This window comes from Heteronotia binoei, chromosome 7 (genome assembly GCF_032191835.1).
Source record: "Heteronotia binoei isolate CCM8104 ecotype False Entrance Well chromosome 7, APGP_CSIRO_Hbin_v1, whole genome shotgun sequence".
NCBI classification, from domain to species: domain Eukaryota; kingdom Metazoa; phylum Chordata; class Lepidosauria; order Squamata; family Gekkonidae; genus Heteronotia; species Heteronotia binoei.
The window spans coordinates 135,014,485-135,031,966 of NC_083229.1; the positions used below are offsets into that span (position 1 = coordinate 135,014,485).

General features: G+C 43.7%; 1 protein-coding gene across 1 annotated transcript in view; it reads left to right on the plus strand.

Moving 5' to 3' along the window:
- DNAH5 (dynein axonemal heavy chain 5) overlaps nt 1-17,482 on the plus strand; it is a 266,064-nt gene that overhangs the window by 56,711 nt on the left and 191,871 nt on the right. Inside the window, exons 18-25 of the mRNA XM_060244379.1 lie at nt 403-565; nt 3,556-3,774; nt 5,289-5,479; nt 6,204-6,300; nt 10,895-11,031; nt 13,238-13,439; nt 13,709-13,944; nt 15,275-15,493. Coding sequence (XP_060100362.1) covers nt 403-565; nt 3,556-3,774; nt 5,289-5,479; nt 6,204-6,300; nt 10,895-11,031; nt 13,238-13,439; nt 13,709-13,944; nt 15,275-15,493 — 1,464 coding nt within the window. The remainder of the gene's footprint in view (nt 1-402; nt 566-3,555; nt 3,775-5,288; nt 5,480-6,203; nt 6,301-10,894; nt 11,032-13,237; nt 13,440-13,708; nt 13,945-15,274; nt 15,494-17,482) is intronic.

A 17,482-nucleotide genomic window follows, 5' to 3' on the forward strand; every position in this document is an offset into this window, starting at 1 on the left:
CCCTTCCCCTCCCCATGACAGACACCCTGTGAAGCTGAGAGGGCTCTTTCGAGAACTGCTCTTGAGAGAACAGCCCTGAGAGAACTGTGACTGACCCAAGGTCACCCAGCAGCTGCATGTGGAGGAGGAGTGGGGAATCAAACCCAGATTAGAGCCCACCACTCTTAACCACTTCACCAAAGAAAGAAAGAAAATGGTGTGGACTGTAGGTTGCGTGAAGTGTGACATTGTGCAGAACATGCCCTTCTCCAGGCCCCAACTGCTGCGCATCTTTTAGTGAGCCTTTCACATGGGGGGGACTCTTATTTAGATTCTGATTCTTTTTTTCCTGGTGTTGTCAATAAACCAGATTCAAGCCCAGGTAATGGAATGCAGTGAGAAATACAGATATCTTGTTTGCAGGAGCTCTGTGTTAGCGGAGCACACACTTTGCACCTGAAAAGCTCGTTGGTAGAGGAAGCAGCCAATGAGCTAATAAATATGTTATTAGATGTGGAAGTACAAACCAAAGGAGATGCTGATGATAAGTCTCCGAGTGGAAGCAGAACCGGAGAGGGTAATGGAGGTAAGAAGCTACATTCGAATACTGGCTTGTGCATGGCCTGGTATGGAACAGAATCCTCTGCCTTACAAGAAACTGAAATTATGCAACAAGGAAAAACACTCTTAAACCTGTATTCATTGAAAAATTTGTGGAAATATTTTCTTTTGCGTAATTTATTCTAATTCTTGTTAAGAATTAGAATAAATCATGCAGGTTTTTGGGATTCTATTTTGAGGACAACTAACTACTCATAGCCTGCTCTAGACTTAGTCCAGTTTGGAGTAAAAATGGCACGATAAGAGATTTATAAAATGATTGTGGATAGAGAGGACTTTCTCTCCCTGTCCCATAATATTAGAACTCAGAGCACCCAGTGAAGTGGATGGATGAAAGATTCAGGACGAACAAAAGAAAGTACTTTTTCAGTCAACAAGCAGTAGAAAAGAGCAAGAGTGCAGTAGCACCTAAAAGACTAACAAAGATGTCAGCTTGATGTCTATATGTGAAGACGGAGGTTCTCTGTCTGAGCCAGGATGATCCAAGGGGAGGTGTCCAACTGCCGGCTCTTGACGGGGTGCCATTGATACCGGCCCCAAAGGTCAAGAACTTGGGCATGCTCTTTGAGTCCTCCCTTACAATGGAGGCCCAGGTAGCAGCCACTATTAGATCTGCCTTCTTTCATCTTCGGCGGGTGCGGCAGTTAGCTCCTTTTCTGGAGCACAATGACTTAGCAATGGTGATCCATGCTACGGTCACCTCAAGAATAGACCACTGTAATGCTCTCTACATGGGGCTACCCTTGACGTTGACTCAGAAACTACAGCTAGTGCAGAACGCTGTGGCACGGCTGTTAATGAGGCTCCCCCGGTGGGAGCACATTCAGCCAGTGCTGAAAGAGCTGCACTGGCTACCTATTGTGTTCTGAGTCCGTTTCAAGGTGTTGGTATTGACCTTTAAAGCCCTTTATGGTCAGGGACCTGTTTATCTGCGGGACCGCCTTTCTCCATATATCCCCCAGAGAGCACTGTGTTCAGGGACAAAAAATCTGCTGTCCACCCGTGGACCAAAGGAGGCCAGGTTACATTTGACACAAGCCAGGGCCTTCTCGGTGGCAGCACCAGAGTTATGGAATGCTCTCCTGGAGGCCATAAGGGCCCTGCGGGCCCTTCCTACGTTCCACAGGGCCTGTAAGACTGAACTGTTTCGACAGGCCTTTGAAGCTTAAACCAAGAGACAGCTGCCACCTGACATCAGTTAGAGTATCTGGTGTCCAACCGTCTGAAAAGCAGAACCGCCAACATAGTAATGGTACAGCACTGTGGAATAGTTTTACATTTTAATTGTATTAATGTTTTATAGATTTTATTGACTTACTGTTTTAAATGAATGTTGTCAGCTGCCCTGAGTCCACTTACGGAGAGGGCGAGATAGAAGTGTAATGTAAATAAATAAAAATAAAATAAAATACCTGGGAAAGTTTTAGAACAAATAATCAAACAATCCTGGAATGTTTAGAAAGGAAGAGCCAGCATTGTTCCCAAGAACTAGGCATGTCGGACTAACCTGATCTTTTTTGATAATGTTACTACCTTGCTGGTTCAGGGGAATGCTGTAGACATAGTTTATCTTGATTTCAGTAAGGCTTTTGATAAGGTTCCAGATACTATCATTGACAAGGCAAATGCAACATTGGGTTGTATTAACAGAAGTATGGTGTCCAGATCACGTGATATGATGATATCACTTTACTTTGCTCTGGTAAGACCTCACCTGGAGTACTGTGTTCAGTTTTGGGCACCACATTTTAAGGATATAGACAAGCTGGAATGGGTCCGGAGGTGGGCGACAAAGATGGTGAGGGGTCTGGAGCCCAAGTCCTATAAAGAAAGATTGAAGGAGCTGGGCCTGTTTAGCCTGGAGAGGAGGTGGCTGAGAGGTGATATGATCACTGTCTTCGAGTACATGAAGGGCTGTCATATAGAGGATGGTGCAGAATTGTTTTCTGTGGCCCCAGAAGGTAGGACCAGAACTAATGGGTTGAAATTAAATCAAAAGAGTTTACAGCTCAACATTAGGAAGAACTTCCTGACCGTTAGAGCAATTCCTCAGTGGAACAGGCTTCTTTGGGAGGTGGTGGGCTCTCCTTTTTTGGAGGTTTTTATACAGAGGCTAGATGGCCATCTGACAGCAATGAGGATCCTGTGAATTTAGGAGGAGCTATTAGTGAGTTTCCTGCATTATGCAGGAGGTTGGACTAGATGACCCTGGAGGTCCCTTCCAACTCTATGATTCTATAATTTATCACAGTGTTCTGTTGTAAATCAAGATGGGTAGCTGTGTTAGTCTCTCAGTAGCAGTAGAAGGAGCCAGAGTCCAGGAGCACCTTCAAGAAAGCTCCTCCCCTGCCACAATTTTTGTTAAGCATCGGTATTTCAAATAATCAAGCTATTGTTTAAATCAAAGACTCGTTTTATTGATAATGCAATACTTGCTCCAAGGAACGATACCTTGGAAGTGATACAGAATGTTACATAGCATAGCATCTTAAAGGCTACTTCAAAGACAAAGTTTCAAATAACTTCAAAAGCATAACATACAGATGTGAATTGCATAGAGGGTTCAAAGCATACTATCAACTATTCATTTGGGTACTACTACATCTCCTGTTTCCCACACATTTCTGGCTTGCTGATATATATGGGAATTCGGGGGAGAGGCATTTTGCTTTACAATAGTAAGATTACTTGCATCTCCTGAATCCTTGAGAGTTAACAAGTAGGGGGAACTTTGAAGAGGTCTTTATTCAGAAAAGAGGGAAAGAGGGTAGGGAGGGGGGAGGTATGAGCACAGAACACATACTAATTTAATAATCAGAAATATCATGCTTGACATTAAGATGCTCCTGGACTCTTGCTCCTGTCTGGTATTCTGTTTTCTTCGGCTGGCCAGAAGACTGCCTGTCTAATCCTTCTCATGGTTATTCCCAGTGACTGAAGAGGATGGGCAATCAGACCCCTTACCAGCCTCACACAGCACTAGCCGGATGTCTGGATTGTCTTCCCCTTTAACAAAGAGAAAAAAGAAGGAAATGGACATGCTGGAGGAAGAAGCTCAAGAACTTCTGTCGCATTTCAACCACCGCAATGTGGATGCCCTTCTGAAGGTCACTCGCAACACCCTGGAAGCCATACGCAAGCGCATTCAGGCTTCTTCTGCAACCAGCTTCTTAGGTAGTAACTTTCTTTCCCTTCTCTTAAACTAGGAAGAAGCAGGGTGTAATGATATTTCTTACAAAAATTAGGGCCTCCCTCCTGCCATTCTCCCCCCCTTCCCTTCAAATTTTTCCCCCTGCAAAGCTCCAGGGGGTCCCCCAAGTTAGCTGAAAAATCTCCCTAGTCTTTATATGGCTGTGCTCCACAGATTGAAGAATCTGCAGATGGGGCCAAGTTGAATATTAGCTATACTAATATCTTTTAAATAACTGTAGTGAATGCTGAATTTGGATGGGCAGCCTTGTTGGTCTGAAACAATAAAACAAAGTTTGAGTGCTGGGGCACCTTTAGGGCCAACAAAATTTAGTTCTGGGTAGAAGCTTTTATGTGCATGCATACAACAGCTTCTACTCAGAACCAAACTTTGTTGGTCTTAAAGTTGCTGCTGGACTCAAACTTTGTTCCATAGTGAATGCTGTTCTAGAAGAATGTGTCAATAACTCGGAAGAGGCATGTCTAGGTTGACAGTATTGCTGCTGAAACAGAAACCACGCAGTGTACAGAAGTGCTTTCGCTGCTCTGGAGAAAGAGAAACTGGATATCGGGCATGGTAGATACTGTTGCTGTGAAAACGTCGTGATGCGATGTCACCCCAGAGTCAGAAATGACTGGTGCTTAACCTTTACCTTTTTAGACAGTGGTAGTCTAGTGCCCATCAAGGCCAGTGCATATACTTGGGTAAATGCATAGCCTAGAATAAGGCAGGTTGAGGTTTGTGAGAGCTGAAGGTATGTCCTGTGCACATCTGATCTCTGCAAATCATGTCCTCTTTCCTTCCCAGTTGCACATGGCACACATAGGGCAGATGGTTTTACATGACTGGGGGGGGGGTCACAATCTGTGCATGGTCTCTTTGTACCACATCAGACCTGGCTTTTTGAAGAACATTTTTTCAAGTGTGGCACCAAAATATAACAAAAAAAACAACAGGATGACTAACACTTCTGTGGCAATGTACATATAACATGTGACAAGTCTGCAGATTCAATGATGAGTCGATGTAGGTACAAAGAAACTATTTTATTGATACTGAATACTTGTGGCCTAAGCCAAGGCTTGAAAAGACTAAAGGACATACAGTAGATACATTGCATATAAGGTATACTTCAAAGGGATTCCTACGGGGAGGGGAATTATGCAGAGGACATTCACACATAGATGTTACAAATACATTCTCATGTTGATTAGAGGCCCAGTTGGCCTTGATGCTCCCAGGCTCCTTCCTCTCCCCCGAGCCTGGGCTGAGAAGGCTCAGATAAGACTTTTCACACATCACCATTTCAAAGCAGGAACATTCTCTAAAGGGAGGGGAGAACAGGAAAGGGTTTGCTAGCAGCATTTGGTTACACTTTGGTTCTACCCAGCATGCTCTATATTTGAGCCAGAGTTATAGCCAGACTTGACAACATGACCCACTGGAGGCGGAATTAATGGGTGGATTTCTAAAAATTCTTCCTTGCATTTCCATTTAGATAATGAGAGTGCCCCCAAGCAGAAACTGAGTGCTCAGCCCATCTTTAAAGCTAGCATCTTCCTTTCCATTCCCAATTTCGCTGTGGTGCCAGCCCTGGATGAAGTACAGCAAACCCTCAACAGAGCTGTGGATAGCATTGTAAGCGTCATGAAAGGGGTTGGCCAGTGGAGTAAAGAGAGACTATCAAAGGTGTGTATTTTGGGTTAAATCTGTTGCCTTATTTTTAAAAGTTGATTAATTATGAAAATTTTAATTAGTTAAATTATTATTGAATCGCCTTATCCCAGCCGATGCTGGGCTCTAGGATAGGAGCCTGGGATAAGGTGATTCAATAATAATAATAATAATAATAAAAAGAATTTAATGATTAAAATTTGCACGCTAGTCAAAGCTGCCAAGAGCAGTGTGTGTGTGGCACATCAGGCCTCCCAGAAAGTGTGCTGCCTCCTGAATGTGACCCAGGCAGGGGAGGGAGGCAGTAATGCTTGTAAGACTGCCTTCTGCAAATTATATGAAACATGCATAGTATTTTTTTTAAAAAAGAATCTGCTGCTTGATTGTGGGTGACTTTGGGGTAGATTAAATTTTGTATTACTTCATTAACTGATGAGTCATTCAACACACAAGAAGCTGCCTTATACTGAGCAAGGTGGTCAGTGTGTCCAAGTCAGTCTCCGCCTGCTCTGAGTGGGGCAGCTGTCCAGGGAGGGCTTCCACATCACCTCCTGCCTGCGCCTTTGAATTGGAGATGGTGAGGACTGAACCTTGGACCTTCTGCATATCAAGTAGATGCTTTTCCAGTAGTCTGTAATTACTAAATACTGCTGCCCTAGGTTCTTAACTACTTCAGTCCTAGGTTCTGTTTGCTGGTTTCTATTCAAGCTGAACTATAAAATGTTCCTTTATTGTCCAGAAAAAGATACTAGAAAGAAAAATAGCCGCTTTAAGGAGTGATGGAGATAGTGATTCCGAGAATGAAATGAGAGAAACTGAAATTGGAAACATCCCTGGTAATGCTTTGACATTTTTCAATATTTATGAGTACTGCCTCTGTTAGGATTTTAATAGGGTATTTCACTACTGCTGTGTAAGTTGTTGATGTGATGATCTGATGAGCAGGCAAATACACTGGAGTTGTCACACTATGCTTAGTGCAGCTATGTTAAGATGCAGAAAAGATAACATTTTATCCCATTACAAAACCACCACATTACCTAATATTCCAGTTCTTGAGTAAAGAAAGGCAAGAGAAGAGGGAGGAACCATGGAAAAAGAGGAAAGAATGCAACACAAAGACCTTTCTTCATGGATAGGGATATTGTTTTGTACTATCACTGGGATTTCTCAGTGCTAAGAGGACTTTGTGCTGTTTTATCCCATGTGAATTTCTAAGTGAGAGGCGCACTGGCAGGCAGGTGTAAAGCCAATACACTCCCCCCCTCCCATTTATCCTAATGAGAGAATGAGTTCTTTGCCTGTTTCAGAGAGTAAGTTCTCTATGCAGTAAGTTGTGTTGTGGACAAATGGTCTCCTAGACTCAGTGAGCATCAGGGCTGCCACAGATGTCATAATGGGCAGATCTGTGAGGCAAACATATTGCTGGACAGCGGGCCAAGGGCCTCCCTGGATCCACCTGCCTCCCTGTGGTCTGCCTTGGGCAATTGCTGAGTGGTTCTGTGGCTGCACAGAGGTTTATGGTGAGCCATCTTTATCTTAGAATCATCGAGTTGGAAGGGATCTCTAGGGTCATCTAGTCCAACCCCCTGCACAATGCAGGAAACTCACAAACACCTCTCCCAAAATTCACAGGATCTTCATTGCTGTCAGATGGCCATCTAGCCTCTGCTTAGAAACCTCCAAGGAAGGAGAATCATAGCGTTGGAAGGGACCTCCAGAGTCATCTAGTCCAACCCCCCACACAATTCAGGAAACGCACAAACACCTCCCCCTAAATTCACAGGATCTGCATTGCTGTCAGGTGGCCATCTAGCCTCTGTTTTAAAACCTCCAAGGAAGGAGAGTCCCCCACCTCCCAAGGAGGAAGCCTGTTCCACTGAGGAATCGCTCTAATGGTCAGGAAGTTCTTCCTAATGTTGAGCCGGAAACTCTTTTGATTTAATTTCAATCCATTGGTTCTGGTCCTACCTTCTGGGGCCAAAGAAAACAATTCCACACCATCTCTGTGCCAGCCCTTCAAGTACTTGAAGATGGTGATCATATCACCTCTCAGCCACCTCCTCTCCAGGCTAAACATCTCCAGCTCCTTCAACCTTTCCTCATAGGACTTGGTCTCCAACCCCCTCACCATCTTTGTCGCCCTCTTCTGGACCTGTTCCAGCTTGCTATATCCTTCTTAAAATGTGGTGCCCAAAACTGAACACAGTATCACGTGATATTGGATCCTGTTACCGTTGGATCCTGTTGGAGGTGAGGTCTTACCAGAGCAGAGTATAGCAATATCATCACATCACGTGATCTGGACGCTATACTTCTGTTGATACAGCCCAAAATTGCATTTGCCTTTTTAGCCACCGCATCACACTGTTGACTCATGTTCAGCGTATGATCCACTAAGACCCCTAGATCCTTTTTGCACATACTACTGCTAAGACAAGTCTCCCCCATCCTATAACCATGCATTGGATTTTTCCTACCTATTTATTTATTTTTGCTGATTTCTAGTCCGCCCTTTCCCAGGTTGAGCTCAGGGTGGATTACAACATAATCAGTAATTAAAATCACATCATAAAACAATTAAATTTAAACAGACCATTAAAATAAATTAAAATAAGGCAGTGTCAGTGTACAGATATGTACATCCTTCACAGGCTGAACACAGGATGCGCAGGGAGGCCAATTAGCTGGTGTGAGGACGCCCGCCCGCCTCAGCCAAAAGCCTGGCGGAACAGTTCTGATTTACAGGCCCTCTGGAATAGCAATAAATCTGGAAGGGCCTGTATCTCCTTGGGGAGCTGATTCCACCAGGTTGGGGCCAGTGTCATGGGTGCTGGGGACCCTGCAGAAGAAGCTGAGCCTGCAGAAGAAACTGTACCCCTGCCACCTGCACCCGTGCCCCTGCCTCCTACTGGAGAAGATTCAACTCCCCCTGCCTCGCCCTCTTGGGTGGCTTGTGTACGTGACCACCTGTGTCAGGATCTCAGGGATCGGAGGAGAGTGGCACGCTCACGAGCAAGACGCTCCCTGAGCCCTGAGTTTTAAAAGGATCCTGGCTCCTCTAGGAGTGAGGATGCTTGAGTCCCAGCAGGATCCTGGCTGCCCTCTGAGTCAGCAATTAATCCAAATGGGCAACAGCCAGCAGAGGGCTATATAGCTGTGGGCTTTGGGAGAAGGCTTTGTGGAAGCAACTAGTCACTTACCTGACGTTCTAGCATCCACTGCGGCTTCTGACTTTGGCTTCTGAACCCCCTGACTTTGGCTTTGATTTCTGGACCCCCCGACTTCGGCTCCTGGACCTTTGACTTGCGATACCTGGACTGTGATTCGGTTTTGGCGTACTGAACCCTCGTTGCTCCCCAGCTACAGACCTTGGACTGCCCCTGGACTTTGCCTGACCCAGCCCCAGCACGTGACAGCCAGGGCCGAAAAGGCCTTGGCCCTGGTCGAGGCAAGCTGGACGTCCTTTGGGCCAGGGATGGTCTGAAGATGTTGATTGGCTGATCATAGAGGCCTTTCGGGCTCGTATGGGGAGAGATGGTTCCGTAGGTATGCAGCTCCCAGGCCGCAGAACCTAAATGCAGAACTTTACATTTATTCCTGTTAAAATTCATTTTATTGATTTTAGCCCAGTTTTTCAGCCTGTCAAGGTCATCCTGTATCCTGTTTCTGTCGTCTTCTGTGTTTGCAACCCCTCCCAATTTAGTATCATCGGCAAATTTAATAAACATTCCCTCTATTCCATCCAAATCATTGATAAGGATGTTGAATAAAACAGGTCCCAGGACAGATCCTTGAGGCTCTCCACTTGTCACTCCTCTCCAAGAGGATGAGGAACCATTCACAAGCACTCTTTGGATGCGATCTGTCAACCAGTTACAGATCCACCTAACGGTAACAGGATCCAAACCACATTTTACCAACTTGTCAACAAGGATAGTATGTGGAACCTTATGAAAAGCCTTACTGAAATCAAGATAAACAATGTCTAGAGCATTCCCGTGATCCAGCAAGGTAGTCACTTTCTCAAAAAAAGAGATCAGGTTAGTCTGACATGACTTGTTCTTGAGAAACCCATGCTGGCTCTTAGTAATCATATCCATTCTTTCTAAATGTTCCAGGACCGACTGTTTGATGATTTTTTTCTAAAACTTTTCCAGGTATAGATGTCAAGTTGACGGGTCGTTAATTACCCGTATCATCTTTTTTCCCTTTCTTGATGATGGGGACAACATTCACACTCCTCCAATCTTCCGGCACCTCTCCTGTTCTCCAAGAATTCTCAAAAATAATAGCCAGAGGCTCAGAAATTACATCCGCAAGCTCTTCTAGAACCCTTGTATGCAATTCATCTGGCCCCAAGGACTTAGTTTCATTTAAATAAACTAGGTGTTTATCTTCTTCTTGGTCCATTGTCCATCCTACCAATCAGCTGTGAGGCAGGAATACAAATGATGGTATCACAAGGGGCGCAGGTGTCTCGGGCCTCTGGCAGGGGAAGCACCAAGTAGGAATGCCATTGGGTGGCCCCAGCTGTGGCTTTAGGATTTGTCTTCTGAATTCTAAGAGGCATGTACAGCCCTCCCCCCCTTTGGGAATGTTCATGACTACTTCCTAGCAAGGGTAGTTTTCTGGTGTTTCAGATCTTTTTGTGGATTTGATGATGGTGCTTCCTGAAGTAGCCAACGAAGGATGGCCTCTCATGTTAAAATATGGAGTGAAAGTCAGATGAGCAGGAGCACCTGCACATTTCAGGCATTTGCTGTAATATGTGAGGCTACTAAAGCTTGATGCCAGGCCTATCTTAGTATCGCCTTACTACCTTTAGGAGGTTGGACTAGATGACCCTGGAGGCCCCTTCCAGCTCTAGGATTCTATTCTTGTAACATTTGAAGTACTTGCCATAAAGGCCTGCCTCTGTCCTGGAATCCTTCGTTTAATTTGTCATCACTCACTGCATGTGACATCATGAAGCTGCAGGTTCTAATAGCCACCTCGGGGTTGTGGGGGGGAATCAAGATTGGATCTATCTGTGCGTGTCTTCCTAATCACTACAAATGGTAGCCTGCGGGAGGAAGGGCAATGTACACTGGGGAAATGGCACAGAGTGAAATGTTGATCTCCATTCCCTGGGGCTGTGACCCTGACCTAATTCTGCTCCCCCTGCAGATGCTATCTCTGAAAGTTCAAAGCGAATGGGGAGCTGACCACAATGTCTTGTCTTCTCGCAAACTACTTTAATTGGAATGCTGTTTTAATTGTCATTAATTGGGATCCAATAAATCCAATAAAATAAAATACTTTAGGCGGTGCTTGTGTTTCACAGTTAGATGACTTGTTTGACAATCTGTAACAGACTTTAAGATGCCTTAATATCCAGTCTTCAAGTTCCTCGTACTAAATGATTCTTTTTGGCCTTCCCCCCCAAAGATGGTGCTTCAGATACAGCCTCTCTGATCTTGCCTTTTCCTGTCCAAAGCAAAAACTACTATAAAAGTGTTTCGGAGAACAAGGAAATCATTAAACTGATGTCTGTTCTTAGTACAACCATAAATTCCACCAAAAGGGTAAGAGCAACAAGATCTGATTCTGCGAATCTGTGGGAGTTGATTTGGGGAGAAAAAGCAAGTCAGGATTACAGCTTGGTAATGCTGAGGGACTATGTGGGACTGTTAGATTTCTTTCTTTTTTAAAATCATTCCTTGTGATCTGAATGTGTGCCCAAGAATACACCAAACCCTTGTTGCATGGGAAGGTTGGTAGTAGGTGCTGCCTCTTGGACCTCCTTGGCTACCCTTGCCAGTCCTACGGACTAAATTACTCAGGTTCCAAGGAACACATTTGAAAATCACTGAGCTGAGTGGCCTGGAACAGTGGGGGTTGCCTTTATGACAAGCCTTCACTGGTCAGCATTACCTCAGTTAATAAGTTTTAACCTAAACACATGTAATCAGAGTTGGATTTGGGATCGCTTCATGTATTAGATTAAAGCTTGCATTTTTTTGTCACAATAAATGGTTTCTCGTTTTAAAAACCTGATGAAGAGCGCCATGTTAATTATTTGTGTTTATTACCCATTTTTTTCAGGGAGCAGAAAGCAGGGTTTAAACTGCTGGCTCTGAACCATTTAAACCAAACAGCTGAGTGGCAGTCCCTGCTACTCAGCTGTTTGGAAACCCCTGCTTTCTGCTCCCCACAGCTTTTTTTGTGAGGAGCAGAAAGCAGGGGTTTGAAGGGCTGGGGTCCATTTAAACCCATTTTCTGTTCCCCACCAAAAAAATTTTTGGGAGGGGGGAGTAGAAAGCAGATGTTTAAGTGGCTCTGAGTGATTTTACCCAATGCTTTGTGCTGCCTGCCACTTTTTGTGGGAAGCAGAAAGAAGGGCTTTCCTTGTGAAAAACAACTGAGGAGAAAGCTCTTACTGTTCAGCTGTTTTTCTTGAAGAGTAGAAAGCGGAGGGTTATATGGCTTGGAGGGTTATATGGGGGAGGGACGGTGGCTCAGTGGTAGAGCATCTGCTTGGTAAGCAGAAGGTCCCAAGTTCAATCCCTGACATCTCCAACTAAAAGGGGACCAGGCAAGTATGTGCGAAAAACCTCAGCTTGAGACTCTGGAGTGCCGCTGCCAGTCTGAGTAGACAATACTGACTTTGATGGACCGAGGGTCTGATTCAGTATAAGGCAGCTTCATATGTTCATTTAAACCCCTGCTTTCATCCTTTCCTGAACTGCCACAGACCACCATGAAATTCCTTAAAATTTGTGGAAGTGTGTGGTGGCTCTTAAGTTTGCGAACATTGCTTTGCGAATCATAAACTGACTGAAATTTGTCACAGACTTCTGTTCATGAGCCAGTGTGTGCCCCACCCTATTGAGAATTCAGAGAACCTGCTACACCTGTTGTGACAAAGTTATAATATTCTAGTGACATCTCCCTACAAATGAGCCTACTCTGTACCAGTTGTGGGGAACTGCAATTAAAATTTTGTTCCCCAAATATTGCAGAGCTTCCACTCTGGCTTGACTTAACATTCCTCCATTTATTCTTTTAGAAGGATGGTACATACATGCCCTGTTTGTGAAATGTCTCTGCCCATGCCATTTTGGTATGGTAGAGGCAACTGAGCATGTACTCTTGTGTGGTTGGTTTTACGAGAACATCCAGAATATGTATACTAATCCAATTATATCCTATCATCCAGGTAGATCTAACCAGTTTTATTTTTCTTGGTGAGCAATGCAATGAAATTACTTTTGAAGTGGCCAGATTTTGTGCTTTGGCATGTTCAGTTAGACAGAAGAAAATGGTATAGTTTGAAATTTTTTATTGATCCAATGTGTTTTACCAGGTATATCCCAGATATGTATTTCAAGGGTTTGTTTCCTGATGTGTCGATGTCTGATCTTGCATCATAACAAACTGACTGATTGACTAACATTCTCGTGCCCACATGTTTTAAAAAGAAAGCCCCTCAGTAGCCGGGGGAGGCAGTGGCTGTCATGCGGTCAGGGTTGGGGAAAATGGCTGTCACATGGTCCCCAAAATTACAATCATCTGAGGGAGCCAATGAGAATTGGGTCAGGGAAACTCCAACCCAGTTTGTTTAAGAAAAGGTAATGTCCAATTTGACCCTCAAAGATTTGGGTAATCCCAGAATTTTGTCTTGAGGATCTTTACTCTGACTATACTTCCCTGCAAGGCACAGAGGCAAAGCACTGCTGTGAACCTGGCCAAGGACAAGCCACCTTACTTTGTGAATTCTTAATATTTCAGGAAGTTCTTTTTGCCTTGGAGCGTTTCAAATGTTATCACCACATCTGGCAGAGGGAGAAAGAGGAAACGATTGAAAACTTCATCAAAGGAAGCCCTTTGCTGTCTGAGTTTGAATCCCAGATCCTTTATTACAGAGACTTAGAACTAGAAATAAATTCAGAGTCTGAATTCATATGTGTAGGAACTATCGCACTGTATACCGGTATGGCAGTTTTAATTTTTAGCCGTTTGCACAATCTCTTTTGTTGCTTTCACACAACACTGTCTGAGAATGTTGCTTTAAAACAACATCACATTTCTTCTTATGGTATTCTTGTTGGTTAAAGTCCGTTATGCATTATAAAGCCTTTTTTTTTGGTCTCCATCAGCTGCTTTCAGTAGGAAGAGGGGAGTGTTCGGATTTAGGAAGGGGGTGGGGACATTGCTGTTTCTTGGTAACTGGCTGCCCTGTTCTCACCTTTTGTTTCCCAGTGGACCTAAAGTTGGCCCTGACAGCGGAGACCAAAGGTTGGATGGTTGCATTTGGACGGCACTGTAACAGGAAATACAGGTCAGAGATGGAAAGGATCTTCGCCTTCGTAGAGGAAATCAACAAGAAACTGAACCGTCCAATCAAAGACCTGGATGACATTAGACTAGCTATGGCTGCATTAAAAGACATCCGAGAGCAACAAATCCCCATAGATTTCCAAGTGGGACCAATTGAGGTAATTTGAAAAAAGAATTCTGACCCTTGTTTCTTGCCCTGAACTCTGTTCACTGTGGGCTTTATTTATTAATATCCATTAAAAGAAAAAGAAAACTCAAGGTTAAAGTGCTATAGCACCACAAAGAATAAGAACATAAAAAGAGCACTGCTGGATCAGGCCAATGATCTGTCTAGTCCAGCATCCCATCTTGCAAAGTGGCCAACCAGTTCCTCTGGGCAGCCAAAAACAAGATCACTCAATTTGGCTCAGTTTTTCAGACTCCCTTCCTGAAAATGGGTTGTGAACACAGAAGCTCCCCTGCTGCCCATCCATCAGCTGAGCTCAATAGACAGCATGGGCTTCTGGGTCTGCAAGGAAGTTGCTAGCATGCTTGCATTATGTTTTCCCAGAAGCACCATTGAAATGGGGGAAGGGAGGGAGGGATGGGGCAGCCATTTTTGGCCCCTCCTGCCTCCAAGGGGGGGAGAGGAGGACAAAATGGGGGAGGAGAGAAGATGTCGTAAACCCATTTGAATCTTCATTGGGGAGAAAAGTATGTGATAAATGTCCAAATACATAAACAAAAATGGTTAGAGAGTCTAACTGAGACCTCTCCTTGGACTGCAACCTGGAAACCTGGAGGAAGAGCACCACTCCCCCTGTTTTCACTTGAGTCTCATGTAAGGGTCCACATTCAGTTTACTGAGCCAAGAGAAACCTGGTATTTCTTCAGACAGATATCAGCTGGAGTATTTATCCAGCTATTAAATATGGCCAAGCCTGAAAAGTCCCAAAAATATTCTGGATTTTTAGGGGCTGCTGGATAGCTGGCATTAAAGGGTGTTTAAAGGGATTGCAGTCCCTTTAAACACCTTCCAGAAAAAGCCACAGCCTGAACATTGGGGGAGGGGGCACTACACCCCCCGTGTGTAGGTGTTGTCTCCTTGAATGGGATGCCTCTCTGTACTTTAACCTGGGAGCTGCCCTCTGACCCCTCCTCTCTCGCTTTGTCCTCTCACTTTGCACATGGCCTTCCATGGAGACACAGGTCTCCTGTACAGGCAATGCCCTCAAGCTCCCAACACAGGATGCTGGACAAGCTGGCCATTTGTGAGAGGGAAAAGACCCTTTAGATTAGACTTCTGTCTCTCCTTTGGACTGCAAGCTGAATGTGAACTGGATCTACTTGAATAAAAGCAAGTTTACCTTTTTTGCAATGGACTTCTTGGGATCATGCTTCTGCTATATTCACCAGATACTGTGCCCCTCCTGCTGCTTTCCTCTAGGTTTCGTTTTGTGCAGGGAGTGTTAGATTGGATGCTGATCAGTGCAATGCTTGTTCTGGCAGGAGTCTTATGCAATGTTAAACAAATATGAATTGCTGGTGGCCAAGGAAGAGATGGAGAAAGTGGACACGCTGCGTTACACCTGGGAGAAACTGCTGGTCCAAGCGAACGAAGTACAGAATGAATTGGTTGCACTGCAGCCCAAATTCAGGGGTGAGCTAATAAGCACAGTGGAAATATTTGTTGAAGACTGTGATCAATACTACCTGGATTATGAGAAGGTATGCCATACCGTGCGGGGAAAAATATAATTTTTGCCATGGTGTGTATCTTTTTTGCAACTACCTGAATGTCAAGCATCGATATTTCCCAATAATCAGTCTTTTGTTGTTGAATCAAAAGTTGCTTTATTGTAGAAACTCAGAAGCTTTACCAAAGACACATGCCCTGGAAGTAATGACATACACAGTTGCTATATTGGATAACTTCAAATATGCAGATGCAGCTGAGTCATGGGTTCAAAGGTTACTATATACTATCTCTTTTATTACTAAGGAATTTAGGCTATTAAAAACATCTCCCTTTCTCACACTTCTTTCAGCTCAGATAAGACTGTCTGTGTGACCCCAGGGGGAGAGGCGGCATGAAAGTGGTAACAGCCAGGCTGCAGCATAAACATCCTTGGGCCAGATGGATTTATTACCTGCCCAAAGGTTGTAAAGGAAGGGGGAGCAGCAAAGGATGGGTGACCAGCTCCTTGTCGAAGGAACCATTATGTTACAGAAATATGCATCCTTGACACTGAAAAGCTGCAGTTGACAAGCTTTCTGGAAAGTTTCCAGCTCCAACTAGAGCATATATTTTATTAAGCTGGTTACAAACCCCTCATTTGTCCTGAACAATCAGCTGAAGCTGCATTTGAATGTGGAGGAGCGTCTGGTTTAAGGTAGCCCAGTGGGGCCATCCAGATGGCCTTGCAGGACCGGAGAGCATTGGGGAGGAAATGCAGTGGGGGCAGATGGGAAGGCAACAGGGAGGCCAACAGGAGGCTGCACGGTTGGTTTTAAACAATTTTATTAATAACATATGGTAACAATATCTAATTATATCATTACTATCTCTAACCCATATGATATTTTCCAATCCCCCCTCCCTCCGTTACAAGACTCCCGCCGAGGTTATATATTTAAGTTCAGTTATAAAGGTACCCTTAACCAATCAAAGTTCAATATCTTTATTAGTTTCAAATGCAACAAATAAAAAGCTTGATGGAGAATGATATCAAAGCTGAAGGAATAAGGAAAGAGCAAACAGAAATGGAAAGAGTTCTGCTTGGAGATAATGAGAAATTAATTTCAAAAGTGTACAAATTACTTTTACAATGGACTACAGAAGATGAAGTAGTGAAATCTCAAATGATAAAATGGGCAATTAATGTAAATAAAGAAATAAAGATGGAATCTTGGGAATATCTGTGGAAAAACTCTATGAAACTCGCAACATGTCATAGTATTAAAGAGAACTGTTTTAAGATGATGTATAGATGGTATATGACTCCAAAAAAATTAGCAAAGATGAACAATAAGATGCCAGATAGGTGTTGGAAATGTAAAAAGCATGAAGGTTCTTTCTACCATATGTGGTGGACTTGTGAAAGAGCTAAAATGTTTTGGCAGATGATTCAACAAGAGATATCTAAGATCCTAGGATATGAATTTAACAAAGAAGCAGAGACTTTTCTGCTGGGATTACAAATGGAAAAATTTCCAAAAGAAGATAGAACTTTAATATGGTACTTGCTCTCAGCTGCTAGGACATTGTATGCGCAGTTGTGGAAGCAAGAAAAAATACCAGAAAAATGGGACTGGACTATAAAAGTTATGTCATGGAGTGAAATGGACAAGCTAACAAGAAAACTAAGAGACTGCGATTTAGAACTTTTTAATCGGGAGTGGAAGAAATTCAGAAGATATGTAGAAAAAGAGTGGAAAATAAAAGGACATTGGACAATTTTTGAAGATTAAGACCTTTAAGACAAGAATATAACTTTCGAAGGGGGGATCTTTTTCTTAATCAATTTTTGTTTTTTCTTGATAGTTAAAGGTACCTTTAATATCTGTTTTTTTTTTTTTTAAAATAACACTGGCGGGGGTCAATTATTGGGGAGAGGGGTGGGAGAAAAGTAAGATGTGGGGTAGAATGATGGTTTTTTTTTCACTTTAGGCTTTTTATAAGTTGTAGATATAGTTCTACTACCATATGTTACTAAT